The sequence below is a fragment of the Rhizopus delemar genome, genomic scaffold (assembly GCF_000149305.1).
Source record: "Rhizopus delemar RA 99-880 supercont3.10 genomic scaffold, whole genome shotgun sequence".
Lineage (NCBI taxonomy): Eukaryota > Fungi > Mucoromycota > Mucoromycetes > Mucorales > Rhizopodaceae > Rhizopus > Rhizopus delemar.
The window spans coordinates 718390-744091 of NW_027137836.1; the positions used below are offsets into that span (position 1 = coordinate 718390).

Consider the following 25702-nt stretch of genomic DNA (forward strand, 5'->3'; position numbering starts at 1 on the left):
AATATATATCAAGAACAAATATACAAATACCGAAAGATACGAATCGACAAGAAAAATATAATATAAATAGAAACTGTAACCCAAATGGATAATGGTAAACTAAAATTGAAATTATATAAGGAAATTCCAAATGGGTATTATTAAAATATAAATTAAGTATAAAGGTGAATATAAAAGCAGATACAATCAATAGAAGTACTAATATATAATAGAAGATATTATTAAAATTTAAAATATATTATAACTTTTGTTACTGTAAATCACCTGATTGCAACGTCTATCCTGCAATAATGGCTCTACTTCATCTGTGCTAGCTCATTTTACTGCTCCTTGATTGTGCTCTCTTGTACTCAGAACTTCTGCTGGAAAATGCTGGTATCATTTTATCTTGTTGATCGTGGCCTACTAGACTGAAATTGTGAACATGGTTATGCTTATTTGGCTTGGTGAATAAAGCCGTACGTACTCAGAGAAAAATTTTCAAAAATATACTGTGCCTGATAGACTTTCTTTTACTTACAATAGACATTTAAAGAAAAAATGGTTTTCTACCCTCGTGTTATCCTGTCTGCTGCCTCCAGATCTGCACAACGTCCTCTCATGACACGTATGGTTGCACCTGCCCTCATGTCTCGCATGTATGCTTCTGCCCACGGTGAGACTGTTGAATCCCGTACCCTCAACATTCTTAAGGGATTTGACAAGGTTAATCCCGAAAAGGTTACACCTCAAGCCAACTTCATCAAGGATCTTGGCTTAGACAGTTTAGACACCGTTGAAGTTGTAATGGCAATTGAAGAAGAGTTCTCAGTTGAAATTCCAGATAATGATGCTGATGCTATTCAAAGTGTTCAACAAGCCGTCGAATACATCTCCAAGCGTGAAGATGCTCACTAAATTACTTTTTTTTCCCGCTCTTTTCCATTTTTGAACATATAACAATAAACGTTGTACGCAACTACAAAAAAAATACTGTGCCGTGTATGATTTTTTATTATTTTTGTAATAAAACATCTCTATTATCTCTATCATCCTATTCATTTTAATTCTTGCTGAATACTGAATCACTCGAGCATAACATAAAAACTTGAAGTTGTTTCAACTTTAGTTGCTTATGGTTATTATTTTGGTTATATACATCCTTTATTGCAATCCTATTAGCTTTCCTCCCTTTGTCTGGTTGCAAGCTATGTTGAGATGTACACAATCGCATTACTAACCTAGAAAAGAGACAATAAATCAAGCTATTTATGTTCAGTATAAACAAACAATCAAAGGCATGAAAATGAGTTGCCAAACAATTCTACCATTAACCAAATTTAAAGCTTTTGGGCTGTTGTTATATGACGAGAAGTATGGTTTTAATCTATAATGACTATCAAAACCGACTTTTTTCTTGACTTTTGTAAAACAGCAAAGCTTTATACTAAAAACAAAAACTACATCTTTTCAAATTTTGGACGTTCTAAGCTCAAGGTATCCCTTGCTTCAAAATATAAAGTATCAGTAACTTTTTATAATGTTTTGAATTCAACCAATGTGATTAGTATACAAGTAGGATAAAGCAAAACAAAACACATTTGTCCATATTTATTGAGCACGCTCTACTTAGCACAAGACAGCTTGAATATCCAAGAGGAATAGAGCAGTTTTTTTTAACATTAATCAAATCTATAGTTTTATTTCAACCTTCAATTCTCAAATGCTTCTTTTAACCAAGTAAATAATGAGCACATTCATCAAAGTTCACTTAAACTTGATGTAATAAATTCAGGTTTATTGTAGTAAATCAAATCTTTTATTATTTGTCTGTTTCTCTTCAAAAAAAATATATTAAAAGCGAGTTTTTTCTTTTTCTCTTTACAGTTGACAGAGGACAGCATCAGCATCTGCACAGTTACCAGGGAATATGCCGAGTTGTGTATCCAACATCAAACAACTAGATCCTTGAAGTGAATAACTGTCTCCGTTCCATGAGCCCACAATAACCTTTCCAGCTATGGTATTTTTCAATTCATTGGATAAATTTTGCATATCTGCAAAATTCACTGCTCCAAGGACTGATCCAGAGCTTGAGCATGCTACCTGTGCGCTTTCAAAGCTGTTTTGGAGTTGGCTGATAATGAAGTATTGATTTCCATTCATCTTAAATTGGTTCACTTTGCCTACAGTAGCAGGTAAATTACCGGCACTTGATGATGGCATTGGTTGTTTCTGACTTGTTACTAATGTTGCCTCTTGCGTTGGTTGAGGATTTGTTTGTAAAGCTGTACTTGCTACGCCAACTAATGTAGGACTGTTTTCCATTAGTTTACCAGGTTGGTCTGTTTGTTTAGACCCATTGCTTTTAGGAACAGAGGGAATTGTTTGCTATATTTTTGACTTTTGTAAGGAAATATAGAAAAGGTTTACAAATGTATGTGCTTACTTGTCCCCAGAATCCACAGATGGCAATATTGGCTTGTGAACAAACGGAATGTGATCTTGGATAACGTTTTACCTTGTTTGAACTAGAGAACAATACAAGATATGAATTTTTTCTCTGCACTTTTTTTTTTCTTACTCTGTAACCCGGATGCACCCAATACCATTACCTAAATATTATATTAACTTACATGAATAAAAGTATAAATAAACCACTTACTTCCTTCATTATCGCTTACGCCTAAATGATTCTATACTTGCACATAAATAGTAAAGTTTAGTAAAAGAGAAAAAGTCGACTCTCACTTTGTTTAATTTTGCATACCACAAAATAGCTTTGCCCAGCTTTCAAAAATTTAATGAGAGTCAAATGTGGCATAGCTTTATCTATTGCTGTCAATTTCTTCATATCACCCTTATTGTTAGAATATGTTACTAGCCGAGCTCCACAACTATAATAACATGCTTCTTGAGGACCTGAAACCGCAGAGGTGTCTTGCACTTTGGCTAATGCAAACGAATATCCGTCATTCAATCTTTTATTAGTTGCTGAGGCTAAACATGGTTCAAATTGTTGAGAGTAAATGACATGATGACTTAATAATATTAAAATAGAAAGCTTTAAAAACTTGATCATTTGTATTATGTTTTACAAGAAAAGAAAAGAGAAATGTCAACTCTTTCATTCTTTATTAAAATAATGCCACCAAATCTTTCTTAGTTACTTTTCCCATCGCATTTTTGGGTAATTCAGGTACACACTTTAACAAGGCTGGGACTTTATAGACAGCCAGTCTTTTTTTCAATTGATTTCGTAATGTTTGTAAATCAAGCTCCTATTCGTAAATCAGGTCAATTCTTCTTTTTCCTGTGCATCGTTTTCCTTTTTTACCTTTCCATTTTCCATGACAACAACAGCAGATACTTTTTGACCCCATTCAGGGTCAGGGATACCAACTACGGCCACATCTTGAATACCCATGTCACAAGAAAGCAATTCACGTTCGATTTCAAGTGCAGATACTTTTTCACCACCAGTCTAACAGATAAAGGAATGATTACAATTTGGTCTACACACTCTGAAAAAAAAGTTTAATCTTTACCTTGATGATATCAATACTGCTTCTACCCAAAATTTGGTAATATCCGTGTTGTCCTACTCTTTGCGCCACATCACCTGTAATGAACCTTATAAGAATGTATTATGAGTGACGTTTTGTAATGTGTTTATCTTTTTCATTTACCAGCCATCTTCTGTAAATTCCTTCTTTGTGGCCTCAGGTCTTTGCCAGTATTCTTTAAATACAGTAGGGCCCTTGATTTGAAGTGTACCAGGTGTATCGCGTAATTCGGTGATGTCTTTATTGTCTGTCTCAGACATGATGCGTACTTGAACACCAGGAAGGGGAATACCAACAGTACCCTATTTATTTTTTAGTCTTCCCTCATATTTTTCCTTTAAACATACTTCAACTCGTTCCCAAATAACATATTCTTGACTAAGTGCCATACCAATTTCTAATGGTGATTTGTTATCAATCACAAACATACATTTTCAATATCTTTTGATTTTACCTGTCATGCCATAACGTTCTAATAAAACTTGGCCTCCACTTAATTTTCTCCAAGTATTACGTAAAGTTGTAGGAAGAGAGGCAGAACCTGAAACCATGAATCTGAATTGTTTGCAAGCTTTCGTCAATTTTTCCTGTGTTTCTTCATCCTGTGTCTTGTAATATTGTATTAATTTAGCTATACACATAAAGTATGTTAATTTCGCACTTTGTCATATCTCTTTTTATTTTTACCATAGACAGTAGGTACAGACATAAACACACTAAGTTTAGGCAATTCAGGGTCACTCCATCGTGACCAGACAGCAGCAGCATCGAATTTTTGATACATTTCAACAGTTGCTCCACAATAAAGAGAACAAATAAGAGCATTCACAATACCGTGAATATGATGAAGAGGAAGGATGTGGTGAATTCTATCTTGTGCAGACCAATACCAGGCCTTGGTCAAACAGGAGGCTTGTGCATCTATATTGCGATGTGTAAGAACAGCGCCCTTAGGCTTACCCGTTGTGCCACTAGTAAAGATGATGAGGGCACTTGCATCCAAATCGGCTGAAAAGGTGCTGATATGAACTTGTTCAGTTACCGGCACATCTTGAACCTCCAGAAAGTCAAGTTTGGTCTCCTTGATGATCTCGTCCAGTCGGTCCTTAAAGACAGGATGGCCAATCACCAAGCTTGATTGTGATTCTTGTACACTGTAGATTTGTTCGGGTAAAGGATGAGTCGTGCCTGTCGATTATGTCAATTTATAAAGCAAAAAAAGGGTAATTATCTTACAAATAGGAACTGCAATTCCGCCCAGTGCCCAGATAGACAATAAAGTAACTACATATGGAAATCCACTAGGGAACACCAATTTTTGCATTAATTCTACTTTCTTTTTCTTGCGTTTATATTTTTACCTTGGACACAAAATAGCTATTCTTTCTCCTTTTATATCACTAACATATCATTTAGGTAAAAAAGAGTACCTTTTTTCAAAATTTTTATTGTACAAACCTTTTTTGCTTTTTCAAAAGGGAAACAAGATGAGCAATGGCAGCGAGTAATTGAGAGTACGTAAATGATGTCTTCAATCTAGAATCATCAATTGCAACATTATTTCCTTCGGCTGCTTGTTTTATAATGTTAGAGAAAAGAGGAAAATCAGGTAGTTGGGTTGACATGTTGTAATAAGAGAAAAGATAAAAGAGAAAGAGAGCAAGCAAAGTAGATTCGGGTTAAATATGAAGCATATAAACTGGGATTTAAAAATACTCACACAGCTAGCGTTATTTACTTACAATGAAAGGAGCGTCTGTTAGCTCATTATTCTATTTAATAGTCGCGTATTATGCTCTCATTTATATGGCTGACCCTAGTTTTATCCACAAATGCAGCATTCGATCCAAGTATTCGGTTTACAATGAAAAGCCAACACGTCTGTTCTTTAAACTGAATTACACTCCCCCTGTACAGATATTTTCTATTTTTGGGTTCTATGAGGTCTATTAGTTTTCGGTGTTGAGTGAAGAGAAGACTTTTTAAAAAATAAATGTCAATATAACACGAGAAAAGAAAAAGGTCAGATTATCCTTTTAATGTTGTTTCTTCTTCATTTGTTCACCACCATTAATAGTTGTGTTATTTTACGCGACTGGCTAAAGAAGTTGTAAAATGTTTTTGAGAGAACCAATATTCATGTCCTCCGGGCGGGTGCAGTATTCTCACTTTAAAGTAACAAATCATAGTACTACTATTCTGCCTTTCGGGCTTACAGTCATTTCAGGAAGTGAAGTCGCGACTTCAGAATTTGATGTCGCCCAAAAATGTTTCTGTCCAACAATGAAGTCACTTGATCCAAAAATGAAGTCGTGTTCACGTGCCATGAGCTTTGTTTATTTTTACTTGTCGCTTAGTGATTACCATATAAAATTGCTTGGCATTTTATTTTTATAAAAATGAAGCGATAGTTCCTTGCTTTTTTTCTCTTCTTTTTCCTGTTTCAGTTTATTTTACAGCACAGTTATTCAAAATGAGTATTCAGTTTTTTTATGAAGATGGACGAGGACATGTTGTTGATGAGCACGGAGCTGAGCCCATGGATCTTGTTGTTGATGAGGAGCTGTTCGCTATCGAAACCATAAGTTCTCGTACTCAATTCCTAAAGAATAAACCTCCAGAAAGACCTAATCCTGCAATACATCCAACTGCAAATGAAATGAGTAATGAAGATGTTGATATGGAGTTATGCAATAAGCGACGCTATACATTTTACTCTGATGACGAGAAAACTAGATTTTTTCATCTATTTTTTAGTAAAAACTTAAGTGCTTCTGCTGCTGCAAGACAATTAGGTATTCATATTCGTGCAGCCCAGAGATGGGTCAAACGTTATTACGAAGATCCTGAAAGCATTTTCGAGAAGAAGAAAAAATCAGGTCGGCATCGTATTCTTAGGGAGGAGCATAAGCGATTTCTTTTAAACTACATTGATGAGAATCCTTCTGCTGTTTTAACTGAAGTGGTAGAAAGTTTGACACAAAACTTTGTAGATCTTAATGTTTCTCGTAGTACTGTTTATAACTTCATGACAACTCAGTGTAATCTATCCATTAAACAAGCACAATTCCACCCTTTGGAAAGAAATAGCGAAGAAAAAATTCAGCAAAGGTACGATTGGGTCCAAAAGTGGCAGCAAACTGACTTGGACTTTACAACCAATTGTGTCTTTCTTGATGAATCAGCCTTTCATATTAATTTGAAACGGAGTATGGCTTGGTCAAGGAAAGGAACTCCTGCAATAGTTACAGTGCCTACAACTAAAGCAAACGCAACTTCGATTTTAGGTGCAATATCTGCCACTGGCTTAATTAATGTTAGTTTGAGGGTTCCAAAGCGTATCAAAAAGAGAAAACTTGGACGTGAGACTGATGCCTATAGCACAGGAACAGTGACAGGGCATTATCTGAGCTTTTTAAAGGCCACTCTTGATGAAATGGATAAGTATCCAGAAATGAAGGGACATTATCTTGTCATGGATAATGCTCCTATCCATAGCTCTACTGATATAGGAAGGTATATTCGCTCTCGAGGATATCGGTATGTTTATCTTCCTCCGTATTCTCCTGAACTGAATCCAATTGAGCAGTTCTGGTCAGTTGTCAAGAGTAAAGTGAAGCGAAATAAGTTTCTGGAAAAAGAGTCGCTAATGACTAGAATTAGTGAGGCATGCGATAGTTTATATTTAAGTGACTTCAAAGGTTTTGCTTCTCATTCTGCTAAATGTTTTGGAAGGTGTCTTAACAAAGAAAGGTTATAGAGCCTCCGTAGACTTTTTGCTTAATGGTTTTTTTTTTTTGCTTAAGCAACCCCCCCCCATTAAGCAAAAGCAAAAAAAACCATTAAGCAAAAAAAAAGCAGTCAAAAAAACCATTAAGCAAAAAAAAAGCAGTCAAAAAAAACCATTAAGCAAAAAACAGCAAAAACGAAAAAAACCATTAAGCATCCGCGAATTTTTTTTTCGTGGTTAAAAGATTTTTTTTTTGATATTGAACATTTTTATTTTTTTTACGTACATATCTTAAGGTATAAATTGGATAAAAAAAGGCTACATGGGTATATACGGATGGTCGAAACTAAAAAAAAAAACACATTTCTGTGCGGCAATCTTAATGATCCAGGGTTAATGAGCATTGGCGTTTTCGTGGTGCCATTTTTCCCTTGACGTTTTCCAAATACGACCTTGACAAAGTAGCACATTTAAGCGCAGAAAGATTTTGGTTTGATGGGAGGCAATGGATCTTGTGTACGGATGAAATGAAGATTAAATTGTCCAAATGTCCAATTAAATTTAAAAGATCGGGTTTTTTAGTTGGTAATGACATTCGAACAAGTTCTGTGAAGGTGTAAAAATGATGGAAGGATAGGGACATCGCAAAAAAAGTGATACAATTTCCAACAACCTGAAACGCCAAGACTTCATTCAAGTTGAATCTGTCAATCGCATCTTTGCAAAAGATTGCAAGCCTGTAGAAGTCATTGACAAGCAGTGTTGGCGACATATCGGCATGTGGTTTGATTTCCCCATATGCATTTGTGTACTGGTATTGGTATCCTTGCCCGTATATATCAACCTTGTAGTCGGGACGGTTGTTGGAGTCGTGATTTTCGTCGACCACAATATTTGAACAATGTGCGACTTTTGCTGGCATTTTTGAGGATAAAAAACCGTGCACAAATGGATGAATGTAACTTGCTGCCAAATGAGCCTCTGAGAGAGGTTTCATATCGCAATCGTATATATACGACAACAACGCAACAATGGCATTAATCACACCGCGTTCATCCTCGGTTGCCTCCTCCGAAAGAGTCAACAGTTCGATTTTTGCGCGCGTTTCCTCCATTTCTTCATCAATGTATTGCTGGATAATGGTTTTGAGTCGTGAGGAAATTTGAAGATTGAAAGTATCACGACGATACTTGCTAATGACATTCGAACGCATCGCCTGCAATAGCGTAGGCGGAAAGATGTTTATCGGTAGACTTTGATAATCATATCGCTTTTGGAGAACGAGAATACCAGACATAGATAAAAGTTCGTTGAAATGATCCTCAATTGTAAAAGTGGTTGTTCTCGAGTTTTTGATGCACAAAGATCTATAGCGATGGAATTTCAACGAAATATCTTCCCGTTGCATTATCCAATGACCATCTGTCGGTAATTGTTGAACAGATGGGTTGTTGACAATGTGAATACTGTCTACATGTGAGGCAAGTTCTGACTTCGTATTCATTACATTGGTGCATGAAATACACGCAAATTTTACAAGTATCTTGATACGCGCTTTGTTGTATTTTTCGATATTCGTTTTATTGTATACATGTACTGCGTTGCCCTGATCACTTTTGGTACGTCGTTCAACTTCTTTTCCGTGTGTTCGGTAAATGTGGTTTCTTGCACTTTGGAAGGTCGTGTACGAATTATCACAATACGGGCATTCCTTTTTGGCCAAAACAACCGTCTTAGGTGCTGGAATGCTGTTGTCAGGAATGTTGTAGTCAGGAATGTTGTTCTCATGGTTACTGTTGTTGTTGCTGTTGTCAGGGGTATTGTTATTAATAATGCCGCCGGTACTGGTTGAAGTTGTTGGAGAATTCATTTCATTTGACACGATCTGATTGATCGACTTTCAAAAAAAAAATTCGCGGATGCTTAATGGTTTTTTTCGTTTTTGCTGTTTTTTGCTTAATGGTTTTTTTTGACTGCTTTTTTTTTGCTTAATGGTTTTTTTTGCTTTTGCTTAATGGGGGGGGGGTTGCTTAAGCAAAAAAAAAAAACCATTAAGCAAAAAGTCTACGGAGGCTCTATAACCTTTCTTTGTTAAGACACCTTCCAAAACATTTAGCAGAATGAGAAGCAAAACCTTTGAAGTCACTTAAATATAAACTATCGCATGCCTCACTAATTCTAGTCATTAGCGACTCTTTTTCCAGAAACTTATTTCGCTTCACTTTACTCTTGACAACTGACCAGAACTGCTCAATTGGATTCAGTTCAGGAGAATACGGAGGAAGATAAACATACCGATATCCTCGAGAGCGAATATACCTTCCTATATCAGTAGAGCTATGGATAGGAGCATTATCCATGACAAGATAATGTCCCTTCATTTCTGGATACTTATCCATTTCATCAAGAGTGGCCTTTAAAAAGCTCAGATAATGCCCTGTCACTGTTCCTGTGCTATAGGCATCAGTCTCACGTCCAAGTTTTCTCTTTTTGATACGCTTTGGAACCCTCAAACTAACATTAATTAAGCCAGTGGCAGATATTGCACCTAAAATCGAAGTTGCGTTTGCTTTAGTTGTAGGCACTGTAACTATTGCAGGAGTTCCTTTCCTTGACCAAGCCATACTCCGTTTCAAATTAATATGAAAGGCTGATTCATCAAGAAAGACACAATTGGTTGTAAAGTCCAAGTCAGTTTGCTGCCACTTTTGGACCCAATCGTACCTTTGCTGAATTTTTTCTTCGCTATTTCTTTCCAAAGGGTGGAATTGTGCTTGTTTAATGGATAGATTACACTGAGTTGTCATGAAGTTATAAACAGTACTACGAGAAACATTAAGATCTACAAAGTTTTGTGTCAAACTTTCTACCACTTCAGTTAAAACAGCAGAAGGATTCTCATCAATGTAGTTTAAAAGAAATCGCTTATGCTCCTCCCTAAGAATACGATGCCGACCTGATTTTTTCTTCTTCTCGAAAATGCTTTCAGGATCTTCGTAATAACGTTTGACCCATCTCTGGGCTGCACGAATATGAATACCTAATTGTCTTGCAGCAGCAGAAGCACTTAAGTTTTTACTAAAAAATAGATGAAAAAATCTAGTTTTCTCGTCATCAGAGTAAAATGTATAGCGTCGCTTATTGCATAACTCCATATCAACATCTTCATTACTCATTTCATTTGCAGTTGGATGTATTGCAGGATTAGGTCTTTCTGGAGGTTTATTCTTTAGGAATTGAGTACGAGAACTTATGGTTTCGATAGCGAACAGCTCCTCATCAACAACAAGATCCATGGGCTCAGCTCCGTGCTCATCAACAACATGTCCTCGTCCATCTTCATAAAAAAACTGAATACTCATTTTGAATAACTGTACTGTAAAATAAACTGAAACAGGAAAAAGAAGAGAAAAAAAGCAAGGAACTATCGCTTCATTTTTATAAAAATAAAATGCCAAGCAATTTTATATGGTAATCACTAAGCGACAAGTAAAAATAAACAAAGCTCATGGCACGTGAACACGACTTCATTTTTGGATCAAGTGACTTCATTGTTGGACAGAAACATTTTTGGGCGACATCAAATTCTGAAGCCGCGACTTCACTTCCTGAAATGACTGTACATGCTATTAAACATCGAACCTGTTATTCTTTCCTTGCTCTGAATAATTGGAAAGTCGGACTGTGACACTAACCGGGCAAATTCATCATTGGTGTATATCCATTGTCGGCTTTTAATAGCTCAAAAAGTTACGTGCCTTAAACTTGATACAACCTTTATGTTTCGCACCTTAATCTATTCTATATGTGTAAGTTAAATATGATAAATACACGAATTTATAGTTAGCCAAGTAATCGAATCTTCAGTAAATCACTTTTAAACAACAAGATTACGTTTAACCCATTTAGCGAGTATATAAGATGACAGTTACACATTATGCAAAAAAAAAATTCATTTTACCACACCGAGGCTTTTCAGGCTTTCTTTGCTTTAATCATATGCGTAACCGTCTCAGTTGAGAATCACAATCGTAAGAATTAGTGATAATGACTGTGATGGTATACCCAAAAAGTTTTTGAGAATGGTGATTTTGAAAGCTGTAAAAAGAACAGACCGAGTAATATAGAAATGAATAATTAATCAACCAACACCTTTTCTTCCATCCGCTATAGATCCAACTAAGGCATCTTGATACATCTACTTTGATAATAAGTGTACTGGAGCAACAATACTTGGAGAGACAAAATAACAAAAGCTTATTTACTTACGAAATTAAAATTTTATTGTGACATTACGGCTTGATAGTACAGCATCATCAAATGTAATAAAGAATAAACTAACTATTTTATTAGTAAGTTAGCATTAGACAGTATGTTTTTTTTTTACTACGTGTAATAGAAATTATAATATCCAATAACAGATGGTGGTGTTTCAATGGATTTCTGCTAATACGTTCCTTTGATGATGTCAACAAACACCGATTTGCCCAAAATATACTGAATATTTCTCTGAGAAACAAGAGTTCTTGGCATGGTGAGCTTTGTTCAATAATATTCTCATAAATTTGCTCGATAACGATGATCAAGCAAGCAGGAAGGATGTCATATTTTTCTTAAGTATCAATGCATAATTGAATTATTTGGCCGAGTTCTGTATTTTTTAAGTTTCAATAACGTTGATAAGTACTTGTGGCAAGGTATTTGGAGTATTGTGGGGAGTATATAGGATATTATATACATGTTTGTTTATAAGTTATGTTGGTGCAGTAATATATGCGCTTTCTGGTGCTTTGATAACCGAGTTAGTTATAATATCAATGGTTCATTCACCAGTTAGAATGGTTTTGTGTCACTATTACCAACAAATTTACCTTCAAAACTCTTATCAAATCTTCTTTTCATTTCTATTACCAATCTAAAAGCCTTCTCAAACTACAAACCATTTAAAAATTACACTAGAAAGCGATTTTGGAAAACATTATTATGGTTATTGGGAGACAAGAAACAACAATATGCAAACAAACTATTTTGCGTTTGAATGAAATGACAAATAACAATATTATGAAGCTTGCTGAAAAGGTTCGAGTTATTTTTTTTACTTCAATGGGTGTTAATCCATAGTAGCTCAACAGGCAGTGTGCCAAAGAACAAGACATTGATTTTATAAACTAATTTGGCCCACAATTTAGATGGTTTCTAATAAGGCAGCAGGAGAGTCAGAAAAAGAAAGTAGTACTGAAAGTGATACTGTTGTTACTTTACGGCAGACGGCAAATCTCGCATCTGACGAGTAAGTATTTGCTAGTGTTAATATATTCGTTCATTTTCAAAACTAATAATAAATGGAGTAGAGTTGGTAGATTATAAATCATTGATTTATCATCAACAACGACACTGGACATATTGAAAGCAGGAATTCCTATTGATCAATTTAGCTCGATAATTAGGGCAGCACAGATTGATCCAGTCCAAATGTCTGATTATGCCATTGAGATTAGCAATGCACTCAATAGCGCACTTTTATCAGTACATGAATTATGCCAAAAGCTGTGTAGCGCTGGATTTCATCAAAACTTTGATCTTGTCAGCCATGAAGATGCTGGTTTTATGGAAGTAACCATGAGGTATTTGTAAGTAGCACAAAAAGGAACATTCAATTAGTATATCGTTTATATTTACATATTGCTAATCCACACATCTGTAGCTTGGATTTAATGAGATATCCCAATAACCCCTTAAATAAGATCATGCTTGAGAGAGCAGCAGTCAGCTATCTGATCATTTATCTCGTAAACCAATTATTTATCGCGAACAATGATGCAGTAGAACTTGGATGGTTCGAAAGAGAGTTTTATGCTACTGATCGAGCTAAATTTGATAGAATTCTCTTTAAGGTTGGAAGTAAGTCAGTTGTCCCAGCATTTGTTGAGTTTTCAGGAGGAATCAATGACAAAACCTCATCTCGCAAAAATTCAAAAGACATTGAAAAATTGTATCGAAATATGATAAAAGTCGTGAATGATACTGACACGGATCGAATATTCTGCATGAGATGCTACGTTAATACTATATTTTTTTTAATTCTAATCGTCTTTTACTAAATCCCCCTTTTCTATAATGGATCACAATATTTACTTTGAAAGGTTCGTTAAATTTGATGGCACAATGTATAGAAAGATTAATGCAACAATCGAAATCCGAAATATAGCCAAAAAAATTGAAAGCATTTATCAAAGAAATCCTAATGATCTTTGCATGGAAGCAGGCTATAATAAACCATGTCATTGACTTAAATTAGTATCATAATTTACAAAGTCTCTATCCCTAGTCATTTATATTGGTTAAATAAAACCTTTGGTGCTTATACATAAAATATAACTCTAGAATCAAAAAAGAATACGAAATTCGACCCTCAATCGATTTTATACAAATTAAAAGGATGTATGTAAAGCTTACATTGAATTATGATACAGATAACTTTAAAATTGCAAATTGTATAGTATGAAGGTGATCCACTTTCTATCTTATAGCTTGCAAGCTTATAGTGTCATCTATATTTAAATAAGCAAATGCCAGCATGAAATTGACATAGCATTGATGACTAAGCTTTACATGTAGAGCAAAAGCAATGGGCAATTTATTTTCAAGATAAAACAACTATGAACTTTTTTTTTTTTTTTCAAAAGTGCACGAACGTTTCCAAAATAGCGTAGTTGGAAGGGAAAAAGTGTTTCTAAAAGGAATGTGAAGTAAAAATTTTGCTTGCATATATTCCATAAAAGGTAATTTGGCTAGTTGGGGAACGAAATCACTGTGCCCAATAATAATGCACATTCCCCTCTTTTTTTTTTGTAAAAAGTGGCTTGAGCCTCTCTTTCTTCCTTTCTTGTGTCGAAAATGAATCCCAGAAGTAAAGAAACACTTGAAAGCGTCTTTTTGGGCACAGGTTTATCTGGTACATAAAAACGAGAAAATCTGCACAAGAGGATAGCGATTATTAAACTAAAAATTATGTAGGTGCTTTTGGAGCAACGACAGGAGCCACTATGGCTGTATTAAGAAATGCCCCTGTAAAACAATACTGTATTTCAACCGGTTTAAGCTGTGGTGTGTTTGGTGCAACCTTCTTTTGTAAGATTCATAACACTTTTGCTTTCATATTCAATTAACGGATAAAAAAAAGTGGTTAGGGAAACATTTATTTCATACCAGAGACAGAAAAATGCTCAATTTGGATTAAAGGATTCTCAAACAAAAGATCTCGATGCATTGATCAGTAGTGCTATGGCAGGTGCAACCACAGGTGGTTTACTGTCTGCTGCATTTCGTAAGTTTTGAGTTGTATAAGATCTAGAAAAAGACAGCTAATTGAAAAATTAAAGGCGGGCCTAAAGCAGCTGTCTCCGGCACAGTCATGTTTGGTGCTATTTGTACTGGTCTCCAAATAATATATACAGCAGGCAACAACTGGCGTCAAGAGGCAATCATTAATCAAGATAAAACTGAACATAAGGCTTCCACAAGCTTTTTGAAACAATTCCATTTACCCACTTGGTTTCCTATCCACCAAATCTCTGAAGAGGAATACAATGATTTATTAGATACCAGATTAAAAACTTTGGAAGCAGAATTAGCAGAATTAGAACAAAAATTGTCCAGTACAAAAAACAATTAAACACTTTTATTTCCAGAGTTTCTTTAAACTTGTATTCGCATCTGAATCCTTCTTCATGACCTTTGCAACCGACATTTCGAAATCTTCTTGAGTAACGTGAACACGACGTTCACGTAAAGCAAACATACCAGCCTCTGTACAAACAGCCTTGACTTCTGCACCACTGCTTCCGCTCATCTTTTCAGCAATTTTTCGAAGGTTGATACCTCTTGTCAGATTCATTTTGCGAGAGTGAATCTTTAAAATATCTGCACGAGCTTCTTCACTTGGTGGAGGAAATTCAATTTTACGATCAATACGACCCGGACGCAGTAAGGCAGGGTCCAAAATATCTATACGATTGGTGGCCATGATGACTTTGATGTTCTTTGTTGCTTCAAAACCGTCCAATTGATTTAATAATTCAAGCATGGTTCTTTGTACTTCAGAATCGCCCCCTCCTCCACTTTCCATACGAGCTGAACCGATCGAATCAATTTCATCCATAAAAATAATTGAAGGTGCATGTTCTCTATCAATATCTTTAGTCTAATATTTCCCTTTGTTCATTCATTATGTACCTTGCCATGACGAATAATTCACGAACCATCCTGCTACCTTCACCAATATATTTTTGCACCAACTCAGAACCAGACACTCGAATAAATCGGCAATCGGTATGGTGAGCAACAGCTCTCGCTAAAAGTGTTTTACCCGTACCCGGAGGTCCGTAAAGAAGAACACCTTTGGGTTGAGCAATACCAAGGGATTCAAATAGTTCTGGGTGTTTAACAGGCAATTCAATCACTTCTTTGATTTCTTTAATTTGTTGATCTAAACCACCCACCATTTCATATGTGGAATCAGGTACTTTTTCAACCATCATGAGAGATACAAGAGGGTCAATCTTGTTGGGTAATACTTTATGAAGTTGATAAGAGTCATTACGAAGTGCAACACGTGTTGTTGGTGTGAGTTGAGCAATATCAATGTCAGAAGCAATATCAACAACAAATTTGCCTTCAGGATGTACCTTTATTAAAAAACACATTAAACACGTTGATTTCAACAATATGAAGCACATCTTTTTATTACCTTGACTAATACTTTCTTTTTTCCCATCACTTTAACTACTTCACCTACATAAGAGCCAGGCTCTTGTAATAATTGAAGCTCTTCTTTTAATAGACGTACTGATTGGGAAATATGTGTTATTTTTATCTCATAACATGTATTTTTTCAGTAAAAACCTTTTGCATTTAAAGCGTTTCTTTGTGCTTCTAAACGACGTAAATCTTGAGATTTTTCATTTAAGATTAATTCACAATCTTCAATCTTTGCTTGATAATAAGACTTGATTCCTTCTTTTTTCATTATTTATATTATTATTTAAGGGAAAAAAAATAAAATAAAAAGCTTAAGTGTGGATTGCGTTATGCTATGGAGAAAGTCGTCACTATTCGGAACTTGGACTGACTTTACAAATCAAAGGCAGTGTGGCCATAGATCAATAAAGTGTTCTGCATACACGACCCAAATGCCGATTATTAACTCACTGTTTTATTCTAGTATTACTTATGATTTACACTATAATTCGTCTGTATCAAGCAGTAGAAATGGATGATGTCTTCGTTTAAAGATTTGCTCAAACAATCTTCTTCTACAGTCAGCATGATACCTTGCACCTCTTTCACAATCACAATCACCTAATCCTTTAAGATAAGAGCATGTATATTGTTGTGTGCTAATCCAAAGCATTGGCAAATCATGCTTGAGTTGATATTTTTCTTTCAAGTCCTTTCCAATCCTTGTCTTTAATGCTATTTTATGAGATTGGTATCGACTTGTATCTCCATTTACAATATCCACATGCGTAAACACAAGAAGTACATTATCCCAAACATCATCCCGACCATTTATCAATCTATAGAAAGAGTCCATACTTTTCATAATTGTATCCACACTAACATATAAACTTATTAATTTTTCTTCTTCTTCTTTTCCTTTCTTGATTCATACTTTGCTGTAATCTTGAATACCATCAAAATAGCGTGCACACCTCCTTTATGCGTTGCTACATCCTTGATTGCATTTTGAATCACTGGAAAAAATGTTTGGTCTTTAAACTGAGAATCGCCAAAACCAGGTGTATCTGTCACTCTTATATAACAACCAAAATCATCCTTGTTGTATAAATAAGCACGCAAAGGTGCCCAGAACCCAGAACTTTCTTCTATTTGTTTTGTTTGTGACTATAGAGTTGTTTAAGAAAAGAAAAAGTAAAGTGATCCATACTTTAGCTGATATTTTTTGCTTAAACACTTGTTGTCCTAACAAATCATTCAATAAGCTTGATTTACCATCACCTGTTCGACCTAAGGCTATTAAATTGATATAGTCATGAGGTGATTCAGGTACAGTGCCTTGTTCTATAGCTGCATCTTCAAAGTGTTTCCAAACTGGCTTATTCTTTATTTTTGTGTTCAATCGTAGGCCTTCTTTCTTTCTCTTCTTCTTTTACCTGCTGTTCATTATGAGGCAAAGTCATTTGTCAAAAAAATAAAAATTAAAAAATAGGCGGGGTTTTTGTTAGTATTTGTCACAGTAACTACATACATCTTTTGTGAATAATATAAAATGTAGTGTAGCTTGAATTTTTTTTTTCCTAGTATTCTTTCATGCAAAAATCCAAGCTCTGGAAGTTACTATAGTTTAGTAAAGTCACATTGTATTCATTTTGTTGTTTTGCGTGTGAAAAAAAAAAAAAAATAGATATGTAATGCAACTTTTTGAAAATAGTTTACGACTTCAAAAGAAATAAGTTTTGTTTTTCATTCATTGATGATTCCTATATGTCTATGTGTAATAAAAATTATTTTGCTTTGTTAATTGTTTCAACTTAACATACACCCGGGGGTTGTTTATCATATGTCAGTTCTTTTACTTTTGTTTTTTTTTAGAAAAGTCAGACAAACACAGGACGTACAGAAATCGATAGTTTTACTGCTTGAATTAAAAAAACTTGACGTAAATCAATTTGTGGTGTTTATCATCCTTAAGAGAAAAAAAAAAGAAACTCTAAATTAATTGATATTTATAATTCTGTAAGGACTATATGATTCTGTTGACTATTCTCATAAAACAAGTAAAGAGATGAAGCAGTGCATATGAACTGAGTGTGAAAATATCTATTTTGATCTCTCCGAAGAGAGCACTGTTTTTAATTCCCCAACAGGGTTTTAGTGATTAAGCTTTCATATGTCTATCTTCCGATTGCATCCGCAGTGAGATAAAAATGTGAGAGTATATTCGTTTTTCTCTTTCTTTTTCTTCTAAAGAAACAATAATAATAAAATAATTGAATGAAAAGAGAAGTAAATGTCAAATCCAATTTGGTCAAAAAGAACGGCACCTTGTACAATATTTTCAACCACTACTTTATCACCACGTCAAATAGCTAATAAAGCATATTCACTGGGATGTAAAAAGTTGGACAGAGATGACAAAAGAAGTCACCAAAAATATCATTTAAGAGAAAGACTGTTGTTATATAATACGATATCAAGGGCAGAAGAAGTATTAAATACGAGAACAAGAAGAACAAATAGGCGTGTGATGGCAGCAGAGGATGAAGAAGAGAGTGATCATGAAGAATACTCTAGAAACAATAGCAATAATCATACAAGTAGCAGTCAATCACCACTTGGAAAAGAAGAAGATATACCCTTATTAACACCCTCAACATCTACTTCAACCATCACAACAATATCCACATCATCATCATCATCATCATTATTGCATCCAGAATGTAAAATAAAAGCTCTATCAACCAACTAATTTATTTAATATCAAATCCACTTGTTCAATAATCTGTTCATCTTGATCGAACATTGATCTCTGTCTGTTCACAACATCTTTTATTAAATTCTTGCTTGCTTTTATCCAATTCTTTTCATATTTGTTATAATCAAGACATATTATTAGTTTATCCACTGATATCATTGACATGTCTAAAAATGTTGTTTTTGTATATGTTTGTTCTTCACTTATTTTAGTAAAAGGTCTAAATAATAATATTTTGATAATATTGTGTATCATATGCAAATACATCTTCATGTCTTTCTTATTATCATTATTCCACTGAACCCACTCTGGTAAACTATTTTCCCATTCTTCAATCTGTTTTACCAAGTCTAATACTTCATCCACATCAATCTTTTTATATCCTTCTTCTTCTCTTTCAATTTGATAAAATAGTAAGAGTACTTTTTGTAATAGTTTCATTAATTTAGTTTCTAATAATATTCCTTCTTCTTCTTCATTCGTCCCATTCCATCCATCAGTCTTTATGTCATAACTAAAAATTGATTTTCTTGATTGAAAGATGGCCGAATAACAATCCAAATAGATCAATGCGGGTAAAATCACTCTTTCTTGTTCTGGTTGCTGATAAATAATACGTAAAGCAAGTTCAATCCATACATCATTTCTCTTATTCATCTCTGTTTCATACCAAGCCAACAATAAAATACAGAGCATACTTGGGTAAGGAACGGGTTCATGACTCAACACGAGATCTATGAGATGTAGAGTGATATGTCTTATACAGCCTTGCCATATTGCATCAGGTAAGGGAGGTAACAAATGTATGGGTGGTGAAGGTGGTAAGAGATGAATTGCGGTTATATAGCCCATCACAATAGATACCATCGAAGGTGTATCCACAGAATCTGTTGCTGTAGTTGGTAAAAATGGTTCAAGTTGAAGCATGATATTCACAAGGTGATAGGGTTGTTGTCCTTTCTTTTTTAATTGTTTATACTTGAATTTAAGATATTCAATCATATGTGGTAAATGCATTTGAATAAAGGTTGGTATGATGGTATCAATTGTCACATCTTGTTCGGGCTGAGTGGATGTATTACGATCTGTTAAGGAAAAGAGTGTATGAATAGAGTCAACCTGCACAGTCACCAAATATTCATCTTCATCCACTTCATCTTGTTCAATCGCTTCCTCTCCGTATCCTTCTGCATCTGGATCCCACTGTTTCGGTAAACAATCCTGTCCAAAATCACGCGCGAGTTGCAGTGAAAGTGATCTGATGAACTGTTGGTATTCATTCAGGTTACGAGTAACAGCTTGCAGACTAAGTCCTGAAGGTCCAAAGGACATGGACCATCCAGCAGGTTCTTTAATAGCAATCTCTTCTTTTTGTTCTTCTTCGAGTAACAATGTTTCGTCATCCTCTGTATCAGAAGGTGGCTCAGATTCTATTTGATTTTGCATGTATCTCACTAAAAATTCGCCTTCAAGTTCTCGTAGTGAATCATACAAGGTTAATACTTTTTGTGATAGATCTGTTAAATTAGGTGGGGCGTCAGGGTATTCACACTATTAGCTTGATTAGTTTTATCATTATGAAGTTGATGGCAAAATCAAATAGAACAAATATTACGGATTGGTTAGAACGAAGACAGCGTGTACAAGTAGGTCTTGTCTTTGAACATCTAGTAAACTAATCTTTAGTTTTTGTTGCATTCAACAATAAACTTGTTTACTTTGCTTTCTTTTTTCTACAACGAAGACAGCTTAAATCTTTATTAGTTGAAGGAGTATTATTTTTATTGTTGGGTGAAGGTATAGAAGATTGTTCTGTCATATTTGTGTGAAAACGGAAAGAAAAAAAAAAGTGTGTGTGAAGTGTAGGCATTTTTTTTTTTCATGTCCAGAGCATTGGTTTCTTTGTGCAACCGTTCATGTTCCTGATACTTTCAGAGTTACATGGCATAAAACACTATCCTTTTTTGTAACTTTAGCTCTTTGACAATTCAACCGATCCTTTAAACCGACTCACCTCTCTTTCTTTTCTCTTTTGTTATTCTCCTTATTATTTATATCAATTCGATCCAAAAAATGCTTTTCTCCAAGTTAATATTTTAAAAAAGGTAAATGCACTTTTGCAATGACATATATTTAATAGAAAAGCAATATTTAAAAAACCAACTTTTTTTTCTATTAAATAAATATATCTTCTCATTTGTTTATTTAATATCAATAATTCATGCATCCACTCAGTCGACGTAGCTCATCCAAAGCAGACCACGATACTTCTTCTTTGTATAGTGTAGGATCCCAAACGACAATGACAGATAAGCAAGAAGTCACAGATGAGAGCATACCTGAGCAAACAAGACCCAATCTGACTTCATCAGACATGGAATCAAAATCGAGCTATCATCTTGCAGAGCCTTATAATTTTTATCAACCTAATCTTTCCAGGGGAGATAGCATTGCTACAGCGATTAGTATGCGACGGGCTGACATCATTGTGTCCAGAGAAAATCCTCAAAATTTACACCAAGGCGAAATGAATAACCGAAAAGATGATGAAGAACAGCCGACAGTTGTGGATGGTGCAAGCATGAATAATAACACAAGTGAAGAAGACAAAGTCTTGTTTGAGAAAAAGAAGAGCATAGTGATTTTGTTAGGACGACTGTTGTTAAAATGTGGATGTCCTTGTCATCGAGTGGTAAGAAAGATGGACGTGTTTTTCTTTTATTTATTTTCATCTTAGGACGATACACTTCAGCATACTTGTAATCTGTTATCACTGGATGCTTCATTTTCCTTTTTACCAGATTCTGTCTTGATCACTTTCACCAGCGGCAGTGAGTGTCAATCAATCATGGTCAAATCACCTCAGGGTTACGATACCGGCAAGATTGCAACAATCAATGATATCATGAACTTGTTCTTTAAAGGTGAACTGGACATTGATCGGTGTCTCGTGTTACTTCATGATGTAGCCACGGCACCACCCACATGTGGTGTGTGGGCCACTCTTTTCTTTTTCACAGCCAGTAGTTTTTCTGCATCGGCTATGCTCTTCAATGGTACTTGGATCGATGCCTGTGTGAGTGGAGTCATCGGGTTACTCGTCTCGATCCTTTACATACTCTCTACTCATTTTCCTATTTATGCTCGTATCTTTGAAATCTCAACTTCTATCCTGGTCGCCATCCTTTGCCGTGCCCTGTATCGGTATTGTTGTTTCACGAGTGTAGCCATTGCTTCTACCTTGATCTTGCTGCCAGGATATACTATGGCTGTTGGTGTGGTAATGTTGAAAAGAGAAAGAGAAAGAGAGAAAAAGAAACTAATGTTAAAAAAAACAAGATTGAACTATCAGCAAGGCAAGTGACAACGGGTATTATTCGGCTGGTTTACTCTATTTTTTATGCATTTCAACTAGCGTATGGTCTACAAATGGGTAGTAGTGTCTACAGTGCACTCGATCCCGAAGCATCTGAATACGGTCTTTGTAACCAACCAGCCGTGTCCCCATGGTTTGCGATCCCCTTGTTACCGATATTAAGCCTCTCTCTATCGCTCTCTTATGGGTCTAGTAAGCGACAGTGGGTCTCTCAGTGTATCTCGGCCGCCATAGCCTTTTGTTTATCGTTCTTTTTAGGCAAGATCATACCGGATGGCCAGATTGTGACAAGCATCGCTGCTTTTATGGTGGGTCTCTATTCAAACGTGGCATTGAAAATCACAAGTGAGCCGCCACTGGCACCACTTTGTGTAGGTGTTACGTTGTTAGTGCCAGGCAGCATAGGCGTTCGAGGTGCTTATTCAGTCTTACATCAAACAGATACAAGTCATATCGCTTTCCCTCTTCAAATGCTTTCAATTGCATTAGGCTTATCTGCTGGTTTATTTGCCTCTGCTATGATTGTCTATCCAGCAGGTAAAAAAAGATCCATGTATATTTCACTATAAAAAAAAAGCTTTTCGACTACTTTATTTATTATATGATCACCATGTTTGAGTAATAAAGAGATGATATATTTGAGATTTGTATTCAGTAAGGCTGGATTCAGGTTGACTAATGTTAGCTGTGACATGGATTTTGATTACATTCACACCTTTGTTTAAAGGAACTGTTGTCCATTCATGGTTTTTGGTAGTTGGATTTAATTTAAGATTGTTTTGAAAAACTGTAATCATCATTCGCTTTTCTTCTTGTTTTAATGGCTTTAATAATTCAGTTTGAATGACTAATGTTTGTATGTCTGAAGAGACAGCCATACTGTGGCCTAAATAGTCACCATCAAATCTTTGTTCGAATTCTTTGCCAGTGATTCTTAATTCATCCAGGTAAGAAACTATTATAAAGTTAATATTGTACACACTTATAAAAAAATTGCCTGTACCTCCTTCTTCAGTGAAAACAGCATAAAATTCCTTGGAGGCCTTACCTAGTGGTAATTTAGGCTGTTCCGTAGGACTTTCGATGATGGGTGTAGGTTGTTGAAGCATCATGTTAGGTGGAATACTCATCATAGCTGGTGGGGGTTGAGGGAAAACATTCGCAGGTAATGATTGTGGTGGTGGCATTAAAAAGGGAGATTGTAAAAATGTTTGTTGCTGCTGTTGTTGTTGCTGTTGAAGTAGCAGTGGATGTACCATCGGTTGCTGGTATGGATGATGATGATAATCAGGCTCTATGCTTTGTGTTCTTGATTTACTGGTAGTCAAAAATCGTTTAATCTTGCGTTTATCTTCGCTAAGCGCATCCACATCAAAGGGTCGACTGGCTAAATCTAAACGCATAATGGCATCTTCTTGACTTACAGGCACCCCCAGTCTGGCTAATATACGCTCCTTGAGTCTATGCAACAAACGCTATTTTATGATAAAAAGAGTTAGTTAAAATAAGCATCACGGTATTTTCTTTACCAAAAGCAACTTAGCATCACGAAATATACGTGAACCAGGTTCATTGAACTTTAAAGCGTTTTCAAAGACAAGCTTCATATCACTCATCCAAGCATACAGATTAGGATAGCTTCTTGTTTGCATTCTTTCTGCTACTTCAGTTAATGAACGCGGATTCTTGATTGTTTTATAGTACTCTGGATATTCTTGACGGTCAGGCAAGTCTTCAAATAACTCAGAATAAAGACGATTCCTATAAAAATGATTAATACGTCTTTTTTAAACAAAAAAAAAAACATACGAATTATCTGTATGAGTTCTGATGGCATTAAATAATTCGATTTCGAAAGCAACAGGATCGAACGTATTGATATCAATTTCAGTGGTGGGTCGAACAGCTAAAGCATCTGTTTCACTCTTTGGAGGTCTTCCACGCCTCTTTCTTATACTTCCGTCTGGCGTTGTCTCATACACGGGCATTCTGACTCCTGGAATAGTAGGATATGTTTTGATAGGCTGGGGATGAATAGTTGAAATTGGTAATTGAGTTACTGGCATTGGTTGCTGCTGTTGTTGAAGTGACGGTGGTGGTGCAGGAATGGTTTGTTGTTGAGAAGTGGTTGATTTTTCTTGTACAGGAGCAATACTTGGTGGTGGATCCTTTTAAAAAGTTATTAGTCTTTCACACATCCAAAAGAGTTCCTTTTTTTTTTTTACCTTAAACAAGCCAATCCATCTTGAATCACTCTGATCCGATACTAAATCAAATGGCACTTGTCCGTGCACGTTTTTTGCTTTTTTATCTGCATTGTATTTTTGTATAAGCACCTTGACTACTTTTTCTTTATCACCAAAGGCAGCCCAACCTAATGGGGTAGCAGAATGCCAAGTATCATGTAATTCAATATCAGCACCTTTTGCGATTAAATTCTCTATCAGCTTTAAATCACCATTATAACATGCAGCGTGTAGTGGAGACCAAGTGAATTTATCATTAAACATTTCTACTGGCACTAATTCATTTGGATCCAATTGTGAGTCCAATTCTAATAATTCCAATGCTTTTTTTGTATCTTTCTTATTTATGGCATTCATCAATAGTTTCATATTTTCCGAAGCTACACATACAAATAAATCATAAGCTGTGAATTACTTGCTTTTTTTTTTCCTACATTTTTTGGGTTTATCAATTGCTTTTAATCTGATTGTTTTGATTTTTGGTGCGCTATTAAATGCGTCACCAGGAAGCTTCAACACAGTCTTTTCTTTCACACCTTGCCATCCTTTTACAAATTTCTATAATAAAAAATAAGCCCGCTTTTTCTCTTCTTTTTCCATTTTTATTACTTGAATTTTAACTGCATCTTCATAGATTTGAGAACCTTTCACATTGTACCGTTTTGCATTAGAAACCATTAACTCTATATCTGCCTTCATTTGTGAAATATGCTGATAAACTTTTTTATCTATTTTTGACTGTAGAAAAAATAAATAAGAGGAACGCGTATTGTTTTCTTCTTTACCTTGATGGTTTCAAGAGCAATTGGTTGTCTTATGATTTGATAATAATCAGGGTATTCCTTTTTTGAAGGTAATTTCATAAAGATGGCAATTATATCATATTCCTCACTATATACATAATTAGCTTGCTAATCTTGTTTATAACAACAAATCAATTTACTCTTCAGGATCTCTATAATTTACAACATCCCTATAAAGTTGTTCAAATAAAGATTGAGGATCTTCTCTTATTGTTGTTGTAATGATGGGTGGTGTAGCCGACTTTTTTTTTAATAGGAAAAATAAATAAAAATTGAAATAATGCAACAAATTTTTGTACCTTTTCATTGTTATCGCCTTTTTTTTGTCTTTTACGTTCTCTATAGTCTTTCTCTATCGCACTTTGTCGTTTTGGTCTTTCCATATTTAATAATAATTCTACAGTAAATACATTTAATATAGCAGCTGTTGTATTCTTTTTTTTCTTATTATTTACAATTTTTTTGTAGAAAAAAAAGAAATACTTTGATAATTTCTTTTTTTCAA

At 35.0% G+C, this 25702-nt stretch overlaps 12 protein-coding genes across 12 annotated transcripts; 5 read left to right on the forward strand and 7 right to left on the reverse strand.

Annotated features, from left to right (window-relative positions):
- Nucleotides 1-540: 540 nt before the first annotated feature.
- RO3G_12225 (uncharacterized protein) lies at nucleotides 541-897 on the forward strand (the record flags this gene model as incomplete). Its single annotated transcript, XM_067666809.1, has 1 exon — nucleotides 541-897. The coding sequence occupies one exon, from the start codon at nucleotides 541-543 to the stop codon at nucleotides 895-897; it is 357 nt and encodes a 118-aa protein (XP_067522910.1).
- Nucleotides 898-1860: 963 nt separating this feature from the next.
- RO3G_12226 (uncharacterized protein) lies at nucleotides 1861-2653 on the reverse strand (the record flags this gene model as incomplete). The annotated part of the gene is made up of 3 exons (XM_067666810.1): nucleotides 1861-2370; nucleotides 2429-2510; nucleotides 2616-2653. The coding sequence occupies 3 exons, from the start codon at nucleotides 2651-2653 to the stop codon at nucleotides 1861-1863; spliced, it is 630 nt and encodes a 209-aa protein (XP_067522911.1).
- Nucleotides 2654-3271: 618 nt separating this feature from the next.
- RO3G_12227 (uncharacterized protein) lies at nucleotides 3272-4869 on the reverse strand (the record flags this gene model as incomplete). Its single annotated transcript, XM_067666811.1, has 7 exons — nucleotides 3272-3463; nucleotides 3528-3612; nucleotides 3669-3847; nucleotides 3893-3942; nucleotides 4000-4176; nucleotides 4233-4733; nucleotides 4782-4869. 7 exons carry the CDS (start codon nucleotides 4867-4869, stop codon nucleotides 3272-3274), a joined length of 1272 nt encoding a protein of 423 aa, XP_067522912.1.
- A 1149-nt stretch (nucleotides 4870-6018) lies between these two features.
- Nucleotides 6019-7305, forward strand: RO3G_12228 (uncharacterized protein; the record flags this gene model as incomplete). The annotated part of the gene is made up of 1 exon (XM_067666812.1): nucleotides 6019-7305. One exon carries the CDS (start codon nucleotides 6019-6021, stop codon nucleotides 7303-7305), a length of 1287 nt encoding a protein of 428 aa, XP_067522913.1.
- A 2045-nt stretch (nucleotides 7306-9350) lies between these two features.
- RO3G_12229 (uncharacterized protein) lies at nucleotides 9351-10637 on the reverse strand (the record flags this gene model as incomplete). Its single annotated transcript, XM_067666813.1, has 1 exon — nucleotides 9351-10637. One exon carries the CDS (start codon nucleotides 10635-10637, stop codon nucleotides 9351-9353), a length of 1287 nt encoding a protein of 428 aa, XP_067522914.1.
- Nucleotides 10638-12464: 1827 nt separating this feature from the next.
- Nucleotides 12465-12909, forward strand: RO3G_12230 (uncharacterized protein; the record flags this gene model as incomplete). Its single annotated transcript, XM_067666814.1, has 2 exons — nucleotides 12465-12565; nucleotides 12711-12909. 2 exons carry the CDS (start codon nucleotides 12465-12467, stop codon nucleotides 12907-12909), a joined length of 300 nt encoding a protein of 99 aa, XP_067522915.1.
- Nucleotides 12910-14172: 1263 nt separating this feature from the next.
- Nucleotides 14173-14444, forward strand: RO3G_12231 (uncharacterized protein; the record flags this gene model as incomplete). The annotated part of the gene is made up of 2 exons (XM_067666815.1): nucleotides 14173-14230; nucleotides 14293-14444. The coding sequence occupies 2 exons, from the start codon at nucleotides 14173-14175 to the stop codon at nucleotides 14442-14444; spliced, it is 210 nt and encodes a 69-aa protein (XP_067522916.1).
- Nucleotides 14445-14956: 512 nt separating this feature from the next.
- RO3G_12232 (26S protease regulatory subunit 8) lies at nucleotides 14957-16303 on the reverse strand (the record flags this gene model as incomplete). Its single annotated transcript, XM_067666816.1, has 4 exons — nucleotides 14957-15461; nucleotides 15511-15962; nucleotides 16025-16122; nucleotides 16180-16303. The coding sequence occupies 4 exons, from the start codon at nucleotides 16301-16303 to the stop codon at nucleotides 14957-14959; spliced, it is 1179 nt and encodes a 392-aa protein (XP_067522917.1).
- A 605-nt stretch (nucleotides 16304-16908) lies between these two features.
- Nucleotides 16909-17477, reverse strand: RO3G_12233 (uncharacterized protein; the record flags this gene model as incomplete). Its single annotated transcript, XM_067666817.1, has 4 exons — nucleotides 16909-17181; nucleotides 17225-17259; nucleotides 17290-17398; nucleotides 17451-17477. 4 exons carry the CDS (start codon nucleotides 17475-17477, stop codon nucleotides 16909-16911), a joined length of 444 nt encoding a protein of 147 aa, XP_067522918.1.
- Nucleotides 17478-18980: 1503 nt separating this feature from the next.
- On the reverse strand, nucleotides 18981-20218 carry RO3G_12234 (uncharacterized protein; the record flags this gene model as incomplete). The annotated part of the gene is made up of 2 exons (XM_067666818.1): nucleotides 18981-18992; nucleotides 19118-20218. 2 exons carry the CDS (start codon nucleotides 20216-20218, stop codon nucleotides 18981-18983), a joined length of 1113 nt encoding a protein of 370 aa, XP_067522919.1.
- Nucleotides 20219-21239: 1021 nt separating this feature from the next.
- On the forward strand, nucleotides 21240-22136 carry RO3G_12235 (uncharacterized protein; the record flags this gene model as incomplete). The annotated part of the gene is made up of 3 exons (XM_067666819.1): nucleotides 21240-21464; nucleotides 21510-22052; nucleotides 22125-22136. The coding sequence occupies 3 exons, from the start codon at nucleotides 21240-21242 to the stop codon at nucleotides 22134-22136; spliced, it is 780 nt and encodes a 259-aa protein (XP_067522920.1).
- Nucleotides 22137-22753: 617 nt separating this feature from the next.
- RO3G_12236 (uncharacterized protein) lies at nucleotides 22754-25504 on the reverse strand (the record flags this gene model as incomplete). The annotated part of the gene is made up of 10 exons (XM_067666820.1): nucleotides 22754-23103; nucleotides 23152-23623; nucleotides 23678-23909; nucleotides 23958-24316; nucleotides 24374-24774; nucleotides 24829-24952; nucleotides 25004-25132; nucleotides 25180-25285; nucleotides 25338-25367; nucleotides 25497-25504. 10 exons carry the CDS (start codon nucleotides 25502-25504, stop codon nucleotides 22754-22756), a joined length of 2211 nt encoding a protein of 736 aa, XP_067522921.1.
- Nucleotides 25505-25702: the final 198 nt, after the last annotated feature.